General features: G+C 36.9%; 1 protein-coding gene across 6 annotated transcripts in view; it reads right to left on the bottom strand.

The window, feature by feature from the left end:
- The window catches only part of LOC124163355 (lethal(3)malignant brain tumor-like protein 3), a 74,134-nt gene that overhangs the window by 49,432 nt on the left and 8,945 nt on the right, over positions 1 to 15,757 (bottom strand). For 5 of the 6 annotated variants that reach the window (XM_046540204.1, XM_046540208.1, XM_046540209.1 and 2 more), the window contains 4 exons: positions 7,893 to 8,088; positions 5,806 to 6,331; positions 3,899 to 4,112; positions 1,706 to 1,874 (listed from right to left, as the gene is read on the bottom strand). In XM_046540204.1, the coding sequence (XP_046396160.1) occupies positions 1,706 to 1,874; positions 3,899 to 4,112; positions 5,806 to 6,331; positions 7,893 to 8,088 (1,105 nt within the window). The remainder of the gene's footprint in view (positions 1 to 1,705; positions 1,875 to 3,898; positions 4,113 to 5,805; positions 6,332 to 7,892; positions 8,089 to 15,757) is intronic. The other variant, XM_046540207.1, reaches the window with a different exon arrangement.

Consider the following 15,757-nt stretch of genomic DNA (forward strand, 5'->3'; position numbering starts at 1 on the left):
TTTTCATGAATTTAGACAAATTCTTTTAGAAAACAAGCTAGTTATCACATGATTTAAAACAGGGTTTCCACTTTTGCACCACTCCCTCTTATACATAAACAAATTTTTTTGGTAGCTTAAAAACTTTAAAGGAGTAACTGAAATTGAAAATATTTTTATTTTCAAGGAATAAGTGCTTTTTCAATAACTTTTTACTTCATGGACATACTTTGAGGAATTTATTAAATAAAATGTCTAATATCTCTATGTCCCTCAAGGTAGCATCTTGGGTCCTCTACTCTTCCTGATATTCATTAACGACTTGCCCTTGATTGTTAATAGCATCCATGTCAAACCAGTCCTCTTTGCAGATGACACAAACTTCCTAATTTCAGCTAATGACATCAATGAAGTGCATCACTATGGTCAGCATATATTAGATTTAGTCTGGAATTGGTGTCTTTCCAACAAATTAAAATTAAACAGTGCAAAAACTCAGTCTATGCTGTTTAACCCGAATCATTCCAAAGATTTTGGAACATTGACACTGAACAACCATACACTGAGTCTAACTAAAACTTGTAAATTCTTAGGGCTACAAATTGAAAATACTGGGAACTGGTCCTTCCATGTAAAAGACTTGTGTTCGAAATTGTCCCGAGTACTGTATAGTGTGAGGTTCCTAAAAGCATCCTTACCTCACAAGGCGATGATGTCAGTTTACCATTGCAACTTTATAAGTAGAGTGACTTATGGTATTGTATTCTGGGGATCAACTGTAACGCTATTAGATACAATTTTCAAGATGCAAAAAAAGATTATAAGATGTATAATGAGTAAGCCTTATACTTATTCTTGTAAACCCTTATTCAAAGAACTGAATTTGTTAACAGTGCCTTGTATATATATATACCAACTATGTTTACTGATAAAAGAGAATATTAATGATTTACCAATTAATAATGATGTACATGAGCACCTAACTAGGTCTCATCGCCACATCCATGTTACCCTCCATAAAAAACGTATAACAGCAAAAAGTCCCATTGCAATGGGATCAAAAATATTTAATTTCCTTCCCAAAAGTATTAATTTGATTAATTCTAATAGGGAATTTAAATCTTCTTTAAAGAAATTTTTAATTAATAAGTGCTACTACAGTGTAAATGAATTTTTAAATGACAAATGAACTCTGACCATTTTTACATTTTTAAGTGTTATGTTGATTACTTTGACGTGTCTTATATCTATGTTGTATTCATAAGATCCTTGGACAAATAAAAAATTTATTATTATTATTATTATTATGATAATTTCAGCTATCATGATTTAGTTTACATATGATTATGTGCTGACAAAAGTTCATGAGGAAAAAAATGCATTCAAATCCCTTTCCTACCACCTCCTAAAGTATTCAGCATTAATCATCATGGATCACCTTATAAAAGAAGGGTGAACATATCCACATACAATAAGTTAACTAGCAGAATTGAGTTACATTGAGTTAATAACTAGCAGAAATTAGTTATTTGCAAAGAAACTAAAAATGACTAAATATGGAACTCCCCGCAATGCCATTCTCAAAATGAACCATTGTAAAAGTGCTATGGTGTATATGCTAAAATCATTTCCACTCCATGATATGAAAGAAATAAAATGACTTTTTCAATAAGCTTGTTCTTCTAATGCCTCTAATAGGCTGCTCTCAAGTTGATGGGCCACTTACCACTTTTTCTGCAATCTTCTGTCTGTTCTTTTAAGTTCACAGGTGAGCCCACCCCATTTCTCTCAAACACATCCAGCTTTGTTTGCGTGGCTTCCTCTGTGCTTTCCACCTTCACACAAGCCACATCGTCATCTACCATTTCCATTATGCCAAACTCATTCATGCGGAACTGATGGAATAAAAAATATAAAATTTGGTAAATGTGAGTGTTCACAAAATTTTTCAAAAATTTATTCCAGAGCAACAATAAAAATATTATGATATCAACTATAATTACTCATCAAAATTCTTCTTAACTGTTAGTTGCCTTCAAAGAAACCAAGAATAAGGCAACTTGGGTGACATCAGTCCGATTCAAAGGTCATTCTGTTCAATAACTACAATTATATCAATTGAAACACCAATGACTACTTCATCGATGTCAATATATATTCTGTGCCTCTATCTGATCTTAACACATTCCCAGGGGCTTGACACAAAGGTGAGTTACACCACACCTCACACCAGGGGCTCATTGCAGCTAATTTCCACTTGTACCATATGGGTCACCATGCATAGTATGTATTGTGATGGCTCGTTCTCTTTTGGCTGTCCCTTTTGTTTAATCTTACAGTTGCCATCACAAAGTTTTGTCATTCCCTACTATGGGAGCGATAACAGCAATTTTATGGTTGCACTAAAATATTTCACTGTACTTATTTTTTTGTGTTGATAAGTGCATTATTTAATTTGTGTGTGAAGTGAAAAACCATTGAAAAGGAAAGTGACCAGTGTAATACAACCATTCGAATCACCCCATTCGACCAAATGAATTACAATAAAGCAGATGATCAAGCAAGAAGTGCACTGTGGGTAGGGACACAGCTTATATAACCCTTGCCCCAGGCTAGGAGAAGCTCTCATTTTTATTTTATTTTTTACCGTGCTGTCTGCCACCTAAGTCATCGCTTATCCAAGTGATCTGCGGTGGTGCCTGCCACACCATTTGTATCTCATACTCCGCCAACCACCATTCGCAAGCAACTAAAGCCAGGATCAATCAACAGTCCGACCTACGAGAAGAAAAAAAACTAGGAGCTGAGCTAACATCAGGGGTCCATTCAACAATCAACGAGGTGCTGAAGGGCCGTCGTGAATGGCAACAATTTTGCCTCAATTCTGCCTACCTCTGCATCCAAAATTTATTTTTGGAAGAGACTACGTCTGGAGAATGCTCATAAAAGACTCTTTGTTACCACAGGTCACTACTCTCTCTCCACCTTCCCCTTGCAATTTTCCTATATTGAACAACGTTAGTCTGAGCTATCCTCTTGTGGGGTTATTTCCAATTCTACAGAAACAGTGAGACTAATTTTTGGAGTCACAGTATTGTGCTTGCTCATTTTACCATGATTACTTGTAGCTCAACTTTTTAAATGAACAGTTAACAAAATCAAAACCAAACCAATAGATTTCCCAATTGTATTGTGAGCTGAAGCCAATGGTGTAATGGGCATTTATAGGAGAAGACATGTGGTTTAAATTGCATTTATAGGAGACGACGTGTGGTTTAAAGGGCATTTGTGGTTTTGTGTGGGGTGGTTTTGAGGGTATTTTGAGGAGAAGCCGTGTGAGTGGGAAGTGAGTCTTATAGGTGATGACGTTGAATCATCATTATGGAGTTCATTAAATGTTATCGTAGAAATCATAATATTGTCCATGAGTCAAAGACCAACATCATTAATTTCCCATCCTTCGAGCGCATTACGTAAGACATTAACGGGATTATTGCAGAACCCAGGTCAACCCTCTCCATGCCCTTTTGATTCAATTAAAAGTCTGATTCCACGGACAATACCCATTATTCGACCGCCCTGTCACTGAAAGCCGCGGCGGCCAATGTACAAACTTAGTTGTGTTAGGGATCGTTTGATGGGAACATTACATGATAGACATACCATATTTTATACCTTTCATTTTAGTAAATGGTGACAGCATCAAAATGAAAAGAAAAAGTAAATTTGCTGTCAAGCAGGGAGGAAGTCCCACGTGACCCACCGGTTTAATAAACTTTAGAACGGCACTAAAGGTCCTGCCAAAGCAAACGTGTTCAGTGACACCAACCAGTTGCTCACACTTAACTTCTGCAAGCAAATCTCCTGTTCCAAAGCACAGCATTTAGGCATAAATTGAAAACACAAAGTATGTACTAACCTTGAGATCACTACCTGGTAGAGTTCCAATGCCATCCCTCCATTCCAGAACCTTAACTGGGTCAAATTCATCCAGATTGGGATCTAGATTAGCAGACGGGTGGGGATTCTTCAAACCACTGCTATCCTCACAAGCCTCACTTTTTTCGAGCTTCACTTCCTCTGACTTCAATTCTGGCACATCAACTTTGGGAACTTCCTTAACTTCTACAGGGCTGAAAAATATAATAATAATAATAATATATTTATTTGCCTAGCGATTGAGTTACAAGGTTTGCACACAATATATATGTATTTCTAAATGAAATTGGAGCAGAGACAATATTTTTTAATCACAATAAACTTTAGAGCGGCACTAAAGGTTGATACATTACACAATAAAGTTACGAAATACCTACAGTAGAGCTTAGATTAACTGCCCTAAACAATGAGGAAAGGCTAAATGGATAATCAAAGGAACATTTAATCCATTTGAGATCACTTTTGATGATTACATAGTGTGAGGAAAATGCAAATAATACAATGAATGGTTAATCAAGCAAATTTTAATCAAAGTACTAGTAAAAAGAAACATGGCAGACTTGACACATCCTAAAATCAAACACTGAAAAAAATTCCAGAAAGTTTATAGATATTATAGAAAAAATCATAAATATAAAACCCCATCTACATGGAAATATTTCAGCATAAACATGAATATAAAAGCAGAAAGGAAGAGAAAATAACCTCCAACTTGACTATTTGCGTTTTAATCTTTTCCTACCCTTCCTCTACAGTCTGTGTGCATCCTATCTCCTGCATACCATTCTCGACTACATGTATAGTTCCTCGGTTCCTGGCATGTATTCCATTCCACAGTTTCAACATGTTTAATTTCTTGCCTTCCTGATTTTCCTTCGTCTTTTCTTCATCTTACAATAACATGAGGTGACAAATTTTTCAGACTGATCTTAAACCTCAGTCTTACCAAGATCAAATCTATCTCCCCTTATTCTGGGCTTTCTCTTCAAAAAGTACTTTCATCCACAATGATGTTCAAATCATGTGTTTGTGATGAATAACTTGTCCCTCCTGCAAAATTAAACCACCCAGTCATTAGTTTTGCATTACTTATCCTAATTCTCATATTTTGTTTCAATCCCTCCCTTCCCCTGCTGAAGCTTCCAGTCCCCCATCACTACTGGATATTTCTTACCCAGAATTTTCCTCATTACTTCCTTAAGCTGTTCATACACCTCATATGTTTCCCCACTTATGGTTGCCAGTTGGTATGAGAAGTTGGAGTCTCAATATGCACCACCCAAATCCCAACGCCAACCTGCTCCATCTCTTCACCCGGGCTATTCTGCTGATAATTTCTTTCTTGCTTCTCCCATCGCTAGTCATCCTGCTTCCCAAATAACAGAATTCATCCACCTCTTCCAGGTTTTGCTTCCCTATTTAATGCTAGCCTTTACTTCTTCTCTTCTGCTGCATACTAATATCTTGGTTTTCTTTGTGCTTATGTATGTATTACCGCACGCCCAGCTAGAACATTCCGTCACAAAAGTGAGTTCACACACAATTGTAATGCAGTGTTACATTCTGCAGGATAATCACACTTCTTGATGCCTTCCAGAGCTTTATGAACTAAAGATTCCTAAGAGAAATGTTCATACGGACTTCGTCATTACGAACCTCTGGTTTTTCGGTCCCGTGAACTTCGTAATAACGACAGTGTACTGTAGTGCGTTTATATTTCATTGCAAATAGCTTGAGTAGCAGGCCATGGATCAAAGAACGGAAAAACAAGACAGGTCTCTTCATGCAATAATCTTGATCACAATCAACTATATTTTGGTGAAAAAGCAATTGTTCCACACACAAAAAAAAGCAACAAGGAAAATGCTAAGAAAAATATTTTCTTACCTAGCCTCTTTCGCAGGCGATGATTTCAAGATGAACACAGGAGAAGAGGGAGTGACATCGGAGGAAGTGGTGGTGGTGGTGGTGGTTGTCGTTGTGATGGTGGTGGTGCCAGTGGTCATGGCCGGGGAGGGTGCCAGGGGGGCTGGGGGTGAGGGAGGAGGAGGATTCTCATCCTCTGCGGCAAATATGGCATCCACCACCTCTTGCAAGCAACGGCTGAGGTCGTGGCTGAGGCGACGCCTCCTCTCCCCATCCACTTCGCTCTGAGAGCTAGGAGATCCAACGGGGGAGGTCGAGGAGTGAGGTCGTGGGGAGGTGACAACAGCGGCACTCGTCGTCGTCACGATCGTGGGCACGTAATTCGTCATGGTTCTTGGAGATTGGTCCTGCTTCCCCAGAAGTCCACCAGGTAGCTGTGTGACCGCTGGGAAAGGAACAGGCATTTCATGGGGTGTTGAAGGATCGCTGGGCAAGGGGCCTCCAGAGGACAGAGGGCTTACACTGACTGGCACATTTTCAGTCAATACTAAGGGAGAAGTAATAACATTAACTAATTAAAATGGAGAAAAAATCAAAATTCAAATAAAATAAAGTAACATAATTCAAATGAAAATTATAGCAGTAACTGGAAGCAAATATATCCAGTAAAAATCTGGTATTGGCTAAGGAGTAGCCATATCAATTGTCTTCATTGACGTAAGAACAAAGGAGACCAGGAGGAATACAATAAAATAATCGTCAAAGAGATAAATAGAACACAATCTTAAAAGAAATAAGTTGAAGGAGCCTTATGTGCAACTGAGAAATTCTTCATATGAAAAACTGAAGTTCAAACAATCTCTTGATCAAACAGAAAATACAGATGATCCCTGTTTGATTCTGGATGATGAGTCCACTACACACTCTCCATGCTATTATTAATTTTTACCAATGGAAATTTGAAACACTTTTAAGATCAATGCATTTATCATTGATTCAAGAATATTCCAGAAGTTTTCTGTTTTGTGCCATTAATTGTGCTGAAGTTGAATCTGTTGAAGAAACAGAGCTGACTCCTTGTCTCTTCTAAGGTTATTCCCTCAATAGTAAAATTCATGAAACAAATAATGGATTTCTTTGGAACAGATTATCATCATCCGCATTATAAAAACCATGGACTGGCCAGAAGCATAATTTTACTGAGTCACCATCACAGGCACTTAAAATGAGAAAATTTTGCAGAGGAAATATCATTTACTTTAACCAGTGATCACTGAGAAAAAAGTGGAAACACATAATAGAGTAGTTTCCTTCATCAAAGAAAACAAAATGCATTGAATGCTATTCATTACCCACCATTAGGATTTTCATAATATACAAATTATTTGGTTTTAGAAATCCCAGTTTAAACAAATGGCAATGGTCAATTTTAACCGCATTTGAAAAAGGCCAGATTGGCACCCATGCGATTCCACTCCACGTGACGTCACAGGGACCTAGTTTCTATACGAGTAGATAGGATTTTTACATCGTCTGAGATTACCAATGCATGCATGAGTCACAGAGCTCAGGGAAACATCTCCTAATAATAACTTATCAAAACTATCTAAGGTCGGAAAGTTTCCTTCGTTTGATAAGGTAGTAATAATCCATATTTAAGCCAAGCCCTACTTGCTAGCAGGGTACTTTGCTACCTGCTAGCAGCCTGCATCGTATCAGCGCTCAAGCCTCGCCTCAAGGTCACCTCACAGGGCAGCAGCGGGAATCAGAAATATGTCACACGGACTTTTCCCATCATTCCTACTTAGCCGTCACGTTTTCGTGCTCTTGAAAATTTTCACTTCTTGTTTAACCGCGAAAAATAGATATCGTCATTCGAAAATTTAAGAGCGTGAAATGCGTACTCCAGGAGTAATAATCTTTCGCTTTAGGCAATAAAAAAATAATAGGATACCACCCTAATACAACTCTTAGCAAACTAAATGCTGACACCATGAATGTTTTTTCTCCACAAGCAAGTGACTCAAAATCTTTGCCGAAAAGGATATTTTTGACCTAAGGTAAACTATCCACCACATAATTCTGTAAACATAGCACATAGTACTTACCATTGACAGCCGCTTGGTTATCATTGGATTGGATTTGTCCATTGCTTATTTTAAGATTAATCGTGGCAGGTGTTGCTGAAGCTGGTGGATTGCCTCCACACATGGGCAGAAGTAATCTTGCTCCACTAGGCATGCCACCACTGGAATTTGCAGGACCACGATGAGGAAGAACTGATAATGAGGGGGCCAGAAGGACCTGCAAATTATGTGAATTAGAAATTGAAAACCCAAAACTCTACCTGCACAGGACAACCAGATAAACTGATTCCTAGGTCATTTGGGGGGATTAAAAAAAAGCCTTCGTGGAACCACAACAAACACAAAAAACAATATGTATGCCATGAAATTATTGAAACAGTGTTATACTTCAATCCATATGCAAAGAAATGACATGAAAACATGCAATATGATAATCTAAAGCACATTCATCAAATAATCATGACAACAAACTCATAAAAATTAATAGCAAGTACCCTAATCATCATAAAACAAGATACACATGGTACATACATAAAAAGGTAGCTACCTTCAGAAATAAAAGCATAACGTTTCCACAATTTATCACTATTAATTGAACAACTCAAAGACACACCCAAATATTCACGATGGCCTAAATAACTGTTGGTTATGCTCAGCCTTAAATGGACCAGAATTTTATCACTGCACCCACCACCAGAATGTTACAGAAAAATAATTTTCTCTAACATTTGTAAGAATGTTGCATTCTTTATTATATTTTCCAAGCATTAGGTGACTTTCTACTGCATACTCGAGGAAAAGTTGCTATGCATGAGGTGAAATATGAGTTGTGAAGGCAGCCAATGCATACTCTAGGGAAAGCAGGGGAGTGAGAGTGACTATTCATAACAATGTCAACTGGTGCAGCATAATTGGGTGGAAAATAACTTGTTTGCCATGGAGAATAAATGGGAGAGAATATGTAGCAGGTTGCCACACATGTGCCTATACGTGAATATGCAAATTTAAGCTATCACAGAAAATCATGGTTACAGCTTTGAACAAAAAATTTGCAACCATGATTTCAACAGCACAGCAACTGGTTTGTGTGATTGAAATGTTCAGCAATCCTTACAGCCAGAGTGTCAATGTCAAAAGTACATTTAGGCACATTCTCTTAAAACTGAAAAAAAATACTCTGCCATGGGAGTAGAAAAATTTTACCAACGAAAACTATAGGCGTGAATTTGTCCTCCAAATATGTACTACTATTTCCCCAAGCAGAATTCAAACTATGTATTCTATAAAATTGAGCCCTAGAATATCAAGGAAGACAAAAAAATAGGGATGACTAATCCAAAATCTGCTGGTGATCATAGCTTAGAATAGCATAACATTAGAGCATGAATAAAAAACAAGCATAAAAAGCATAATGGAAAATGAATTTGTTTACATTTCACTCAAAGTGAAATGAAATATGGATGGGGAACTTTTTCATGGACCGAGCTTGATTGGACCGACGACAAGGTTCAAATGCAATTTTTATTTTTCCCCCATCACTATGTACGCGACATTTTCAAACAATTTTTTCATTTATATACTTCATTTTCTCACAAAAGGACAAACTCAAGTAAATAACATGTACTTGTATTTTTAGTACATGTGTTCTAAAATTTCTCATAGCAAGTAAATACCTATTAGTGATGTGGTGTCATGCAATATAAATAAATGACCCTGCCATGTGCAGGACATGCCTAGTAAACCGGAAGTTGGTTCGTTATGTACGGGACTCGTGCAAATGATGAAGACATATTCTTCACCAAGTTGGACAGCAAAAACCCAAATGTCAGCGGTCAATACGCTCATGAACAAACAAGATAGCAGACTTTATTGACATGTATTCTAATTTGGAAAAAAAGACACAGCCAACCTTGACAAACCATCCCACAAATGCTACAGAAAAATTCTCTCTCATTTCCAGCCTGCTAAAAATAAGTTAAAAACCATCAATCATCCATCATTTGAGTCATTCATAGATTTCTTATATTTACAAATATGTACCAAATATTAACAAAATACATGTAACACACACACATTCCACTTACTTTCAAATACTGACATTTAGGGCATACAACGTATTATGCTACAATCAAAATTTTCTATTGCTGAAGAGCAACGTAAATAGATTAAAAAAGGCATGGGTATTAGGTAATTCACAGGAATGGGAGGGCTCTTTCACTTGGCCACCGACTTCGTCAGTCACTCATTCTACGCTTGAATTCACAAAGTGCCACAAGGATTTAAGGGAGCATTCAATACAACGACCTGGGCATGAACCCAGGCTCTTTCAGTCTAGAGCCTAATGCTATATTCATTAAACCATCATACTACATCAATATTTTTTTCTTAAGGTACTGCATCTAATTGTTACATATGGAATACTTAAATTAAAAATCAGTGTGCCTTTCTTAAAGGAGCACTAAATTAATTAAAACTCTCATTAGGTCATTAGGATATTAATTTTTTTAAAGCATACATATTTATTGCTACAATTACCCATACCATCAAAATAAATGAGTCACACATGTAGACATAAACATATCATGGGGGTAAACTGTTCTAGTGATTCCCATCGAGTTAATTCTTTCATACCGGCCAACGTTTCAAGCTATGTCTTGGCACTCATCAACGGGGCTGAATGTTGATTTATTTAAATTTTTGGTTGCTAAGTCTCATTGCACAGTGGGCTGAAATCGAAAAAAGCTGGCCAAAAATCAAAATATCGACTTTTTCATTTCAAACCGGGAATAGTACATCATCATTTTATAATGTCCAGGGCATGTAAAACTGAAGTTCATTCTTTGTCAACATTTTTTGTTTAATATTTATAGCTCGCCAAAAATCAACAGTAATCTATGAAATCGTGAGTGCGCAATTTACACGAAAAAGTTCAACGTTTGTTCCCCATGCAATGGAATACAGTTAATAATTCAGAATTTTTTAGGATATTTATTTATAGTACCACTCTTTTAGTTAATTAAGAGCGAACTTTTGTTTTAGTCAATTGTATTTATTAACTTCATGAATTGTTAAAAATATCAGTTTTTCGTTCATTTTTAGCTAATGCTTGGATAAAAGTATTTACCGCCGATTGCCACTCCTAAGATATTTACACCAGGAGTTAGACTGAAGTCTATATTATTAGATGGAAAATAAAAATCTTGCTCCAACTTGCTTCCCTCCAATTTTTTCGTGGTAAAGTTAAATGATGTCGGGCGGTTGTCGCGCTCCATGACCCGCAATACACTGCGTAGGCACTTGGAAACTTAGGATGACGAGTCGTAGTCCATTTGAGAGACTGGATTTTCCCTTAATTCTGAGTACATACATCGTACTCAACTACTTGTTATTTGAGTTGTATTTATGATTAGTACCCTCTTCTGACCATTATACCCCTGGGTCTTTCTGCGGGAGCCACGTGCGGACGGCAATAAACCTAACGGTTTGGGTCCTCTCCAAGCCCTTAGTCCTCGACGGCTAGCCCTTCATTCACCCAGATTTGTTCTTTTGCTATGAACACGTGCAAGTGTTTCCATTCTACAAATTGGGTTTTCCCAAAATATGCCATCTATACGATTGGCATGCTTTCTAGCCGAGTGCTCAGCATCAGTCTCCCTTCAGTATTCCTTGTTGAAGTGTGTGACTTTCACAGTTTAGTTGCCCAGCTATGGATACAGCATTAGAGACTCGCCAAGATTTACATAGTGATCTTGGCGGGCGAGAAGGGGGACGATCAAGCAAAAAAAATCGCTAATATTGGAGTTTTTACACAAAAACCTTTTTTTGGGAGGAGATGAGAAAATAAAAACTTTACTTGCGGCCTTCATTCAAAAAGTGTTTTTCATTAATACTTTTGAAAGTGGGTTGAGTGCACCAGAGTGAATAGTAGATTTCTGAAGGTGAATCATATATATGAATGAATGAAAAAAATGTTCAAAACGCATTCCTGTCCAGAATGTGTCTTATTGTTGATCCAACAAAGGCAGGTTTTGGTACGACCAATGACAGCAATACTGTGAGATACTAGTTCGTAAATCCAGTGCTCTCAGCTGAAATTTCAGGTAATCTGTAATAGTTCATTCAGTGATATGATAAGATATACACAAAGCTATTTATTCCAAAAATATTCTAATGTAAGCATTTGGAAGTTGAAATTGAAACTTGTCGGAAGTTGATATTTTTTTAAATACCATAAAATTTATGGAAGTGGAAATAGTATTTTTACTCCACGGAATTCACTTTGTCAACTTACTGGGTTTTCTTAATCATTAATCAGTTAGGATGTTATTATTACATGAGTTGGTAAATTATTAGTAATCAACAATCATAATAGGATGCCATCAACAATTCTCCTCCAGGAATTTCTGAAGACCTAATTGCCTGCTTCTCAGTAATTTTGAGAGCTGTCTCGACTGGAATTTGAGTAAATGATAAAATTTTCTCAGCTTGTTACCTTATAACAGCTAAAATCTATGTAAAACTCTATCATGGTTTCATATGCTGCCAACTCTTCACAAAGTTTTACTGCATGGAGCGGAAATTGTGAAAAATGCAATGCATCCCATTGGACAGCTTTCTGAAGAGGCATTGGAAGCCCGACGCAAGGATATAAGAGAATATCACGAAAAGCACACCAGGAAAGTTTCTAGAATTGCCACAAACTATGACCTTTTCCATAGGGTTCTGCTTACTTTAGATCCTTTCATTTCTTGCTCTGTGGGGGTTCCACTAAAGTAAAAAAATTACTAGAGGAGAAAAATCTTCTAGTGAATAGCGAAAATATTTTAGAATATGAGGAGTCTTCATCCTTTGACTCAGAATAGAATTAAATGTGGAACACCTTTGTTTTGAGAAATTTGCAATAAAAATGTTTGTCAATGGTATTAATTTTTATTATTGCACTTCAATGAACGAAATTTCAGGCTTAAAAGGCTCAATAGCAATTTTCAATCATCACATACCTTAAGAGAAGCTACGAGATAGCTTAAAAATAGTTAAAAATGGAAGAAATTCTGTCTTTCCTTTGATATTCCCATATCAAAATTTCAACTTGCCCCTGGTAACTATGGTTCCCGCATAACTTTTACCTATTTTTAAATTTTATTGCTCTCCTAAACAATGTTCCGGACTAAATCATCCTAAATAAGTTTCATTGTGTCCATACAACACCCAATTCGCAAAAAATTTCATTAATTTAGGAATACTTTAGCATACAGCGATTATTGGCCAGCTTTTTTTGATTTCAGCCCACTGTGCATTGTTACAATAAATTAAGTTAATTAAAAAATATTTTTCAAAATATAATAAAATAGAAAGAATGATGCCAAATCTTTTAACGCACCTATATGAAACAGTCTATTTCCTTACTTGACCTTTTTTGTAAATAATATTCTCTAACTGCTTTGATCCATGGCACTAAACATACCTCTAGTATTTGTTCATCCTCAATGGGTGTCCCACAAAGGTCTATTCTTGGACCTTTTCTATTCTTGATATACATTAACGATTTACCTACAACTTTATCATACACAGATAATATTACATCAATCCTATACGCGGATGACACAAATGTGATCATCTCCTCTTCTTCACGTAGCTACCTGATTGATAAAGCTAGGCAAGTTACAGAAATACTTGGTAAGTGGGCCAATGAAAACCATTTAATTGTAAACGCTGAAAAAGCAAATTGACTCATTTCTCCACAGCGAAAAATCTCTCATCAAACCTACTTATTAAGAGTAATCACAAATCAATTGAGCAAGTGTCTTCTCTTCAGTTTCTGGGTGTATGTTTGAGTTCAAATCTTTCTTGGACCCAACATACTGATCTCTTGAGTCATAAACTAAGTTCCACATGTTACTTACTGAGACAACTTAGTAGTTCAGTAAGAAGGAATACACTCCTTACTCTGTACTATGGGGAGTTTACAACTCTAACTGCAATTACGTGATAATTTGGTCAACTGCATCATGATTGGCTATCTCAATGATGCTAGATGGTATTACATGGGGTGCGTTCGGGGAGCTCACTTTTGCGCTATCAGCACTACACGCTTAGATTGCCGTTCGGGGAGGCTTTTGGCGCTCGTTACTATGAAGCTCCCCGAACGCGAAAGGCGCGTACTTTAAGCTCGTTGCTACCCGAACGTAAACAGTGCGAATTCAAAAATGGCAGACGCAGTATAATATAGATATAAACGAGCGTTCGGGGAGCCAGTTAGCGCAATTTGGCGCTGATAGCATTTTGTGCCTCACCTCTCTGGCGATAGGATTCAAAGCGCATAGTAATGACGTCGGCGCTACCAAATGATGGTGTCATGACCTCGCTCACAGCGCTGTGAGCGAGCTCCCCGAATGGCGATAGCGCACTATCAGCGCTATATGCGAGCTCCCCGAACGCACCCTTGGATTAATGTATTTGCACACTTTCCCTCACTTCTTTACAAAAAAGTTCACGAAAGGAAATAGACTGTTTCATATACATGAGATAAAAGAACTGGCATCATTCTTTTTATTTTATTATATTTTTAAAATTATTTTTAATTAACTAAATTTATTGCAACAATGAGACTTAGCAACCAAAAATTTAAATAAATCAACATTCAGCCCTGATGATGAGTGCCAAGACATAGCTTGAAATGTTGACCGTTATGAAAGAATTAACACAATGGGAATCCAGAGAACAGTTTATCCACATAACTAGACGGGAAAGCGTCAAATCATATTTCATAAACATATCATGTTGATGTCCCTTATATTCCCCTCCTATCCATATCATACCCTTTCACTAATGCCAACTCTATCACATTATCATATATCATGGAGGTACTGCTAACAAATATATCACAATTATGTACACCAAACTTAGGAATCCATAAAGAAGTACATAATAAAGATATACATACATACACAATCTCAAACTATTGCAATCACAGACCAAGTACAGCAAAGGGAAACATGCCAATCAAAGGTAAATATAATTAGCACCAACAATAGCAGTTCATGCAATCAAAACAAGGCATCTCAAAAAAATTTAAACAGCCTCCTTTTCACCCACCCAGGACAGTTTTAGAGTAAAACCATTTTACTGAGCCAAGTGGCAGCAAATCCTAACATGCAAACTCACACTTGAAAGCCCAAAAGATGGACTTAAGAGTCAATGCTAAAACATTTCAGAAGTGATAAAGAACTTCAACTCAAAGGAACCCATGAAGAATTCCCTCATACCTGCTCACTGCTGAAGTACAGCTAGCCATAATTAGGTACTTGATTTCATTAACCCTTAGCGGCCACTGGGGGTAACTCATTACCCCAGGCTCAGAATTGTAAAATTGGGGTCTATAAACAGAGGTCTAAAAATGTTTGAAATTGATACAAATAACTACATCTGTCGGTAGTAGACAAGTGTGATTTGTGATACTATTACATAAGAACCCGAAAGAATGTGTGGGGGTCCTTTGAGCGTATCATATATTGACATGGGGTAACTACTTACCCCTGTGTGGCCACAACAGTTGCTTAGGTCAGATCTTTTATTTGAAACATCTTGTTTGTTGTGTCAATCAACAAAAGAAGTGATAACAAAAAAATTTCTCAATCCCAGTTGCTAAGAAATCACTTTTGTCCATATGAAATAATTCAATTTAATTTTTGCATGATACTGTTAAATGAATAAATCTAGATATGTTCATTATTGGCAATCACGTAAATTCTAGGTTATGATATTGTGTGTCTGTTGTTTTGTCATCTTTCTGTGTGTGAGAATACATATGTGCAAACTAAGTCATTGTCATCAGGAGCATCCTAAATGTGGACAAGGATGATCGGGAGAAAATTAACTTCTACCAA

This window comes from Ischnura elegans, chromosome 8 (genome assembly GCF_921293095.1).
Source record: "Ischnura elegans chromosome 8, ioIscEleg1.1, whole genome shotgun sequence".
Taxonomy (NCBI): domain Eukaryota; kingdom Metazoa; phylum Arthropoda; class Insecta; order Odonata; family Coenagrionidae; genus Ischnura; species Ischnura elegans.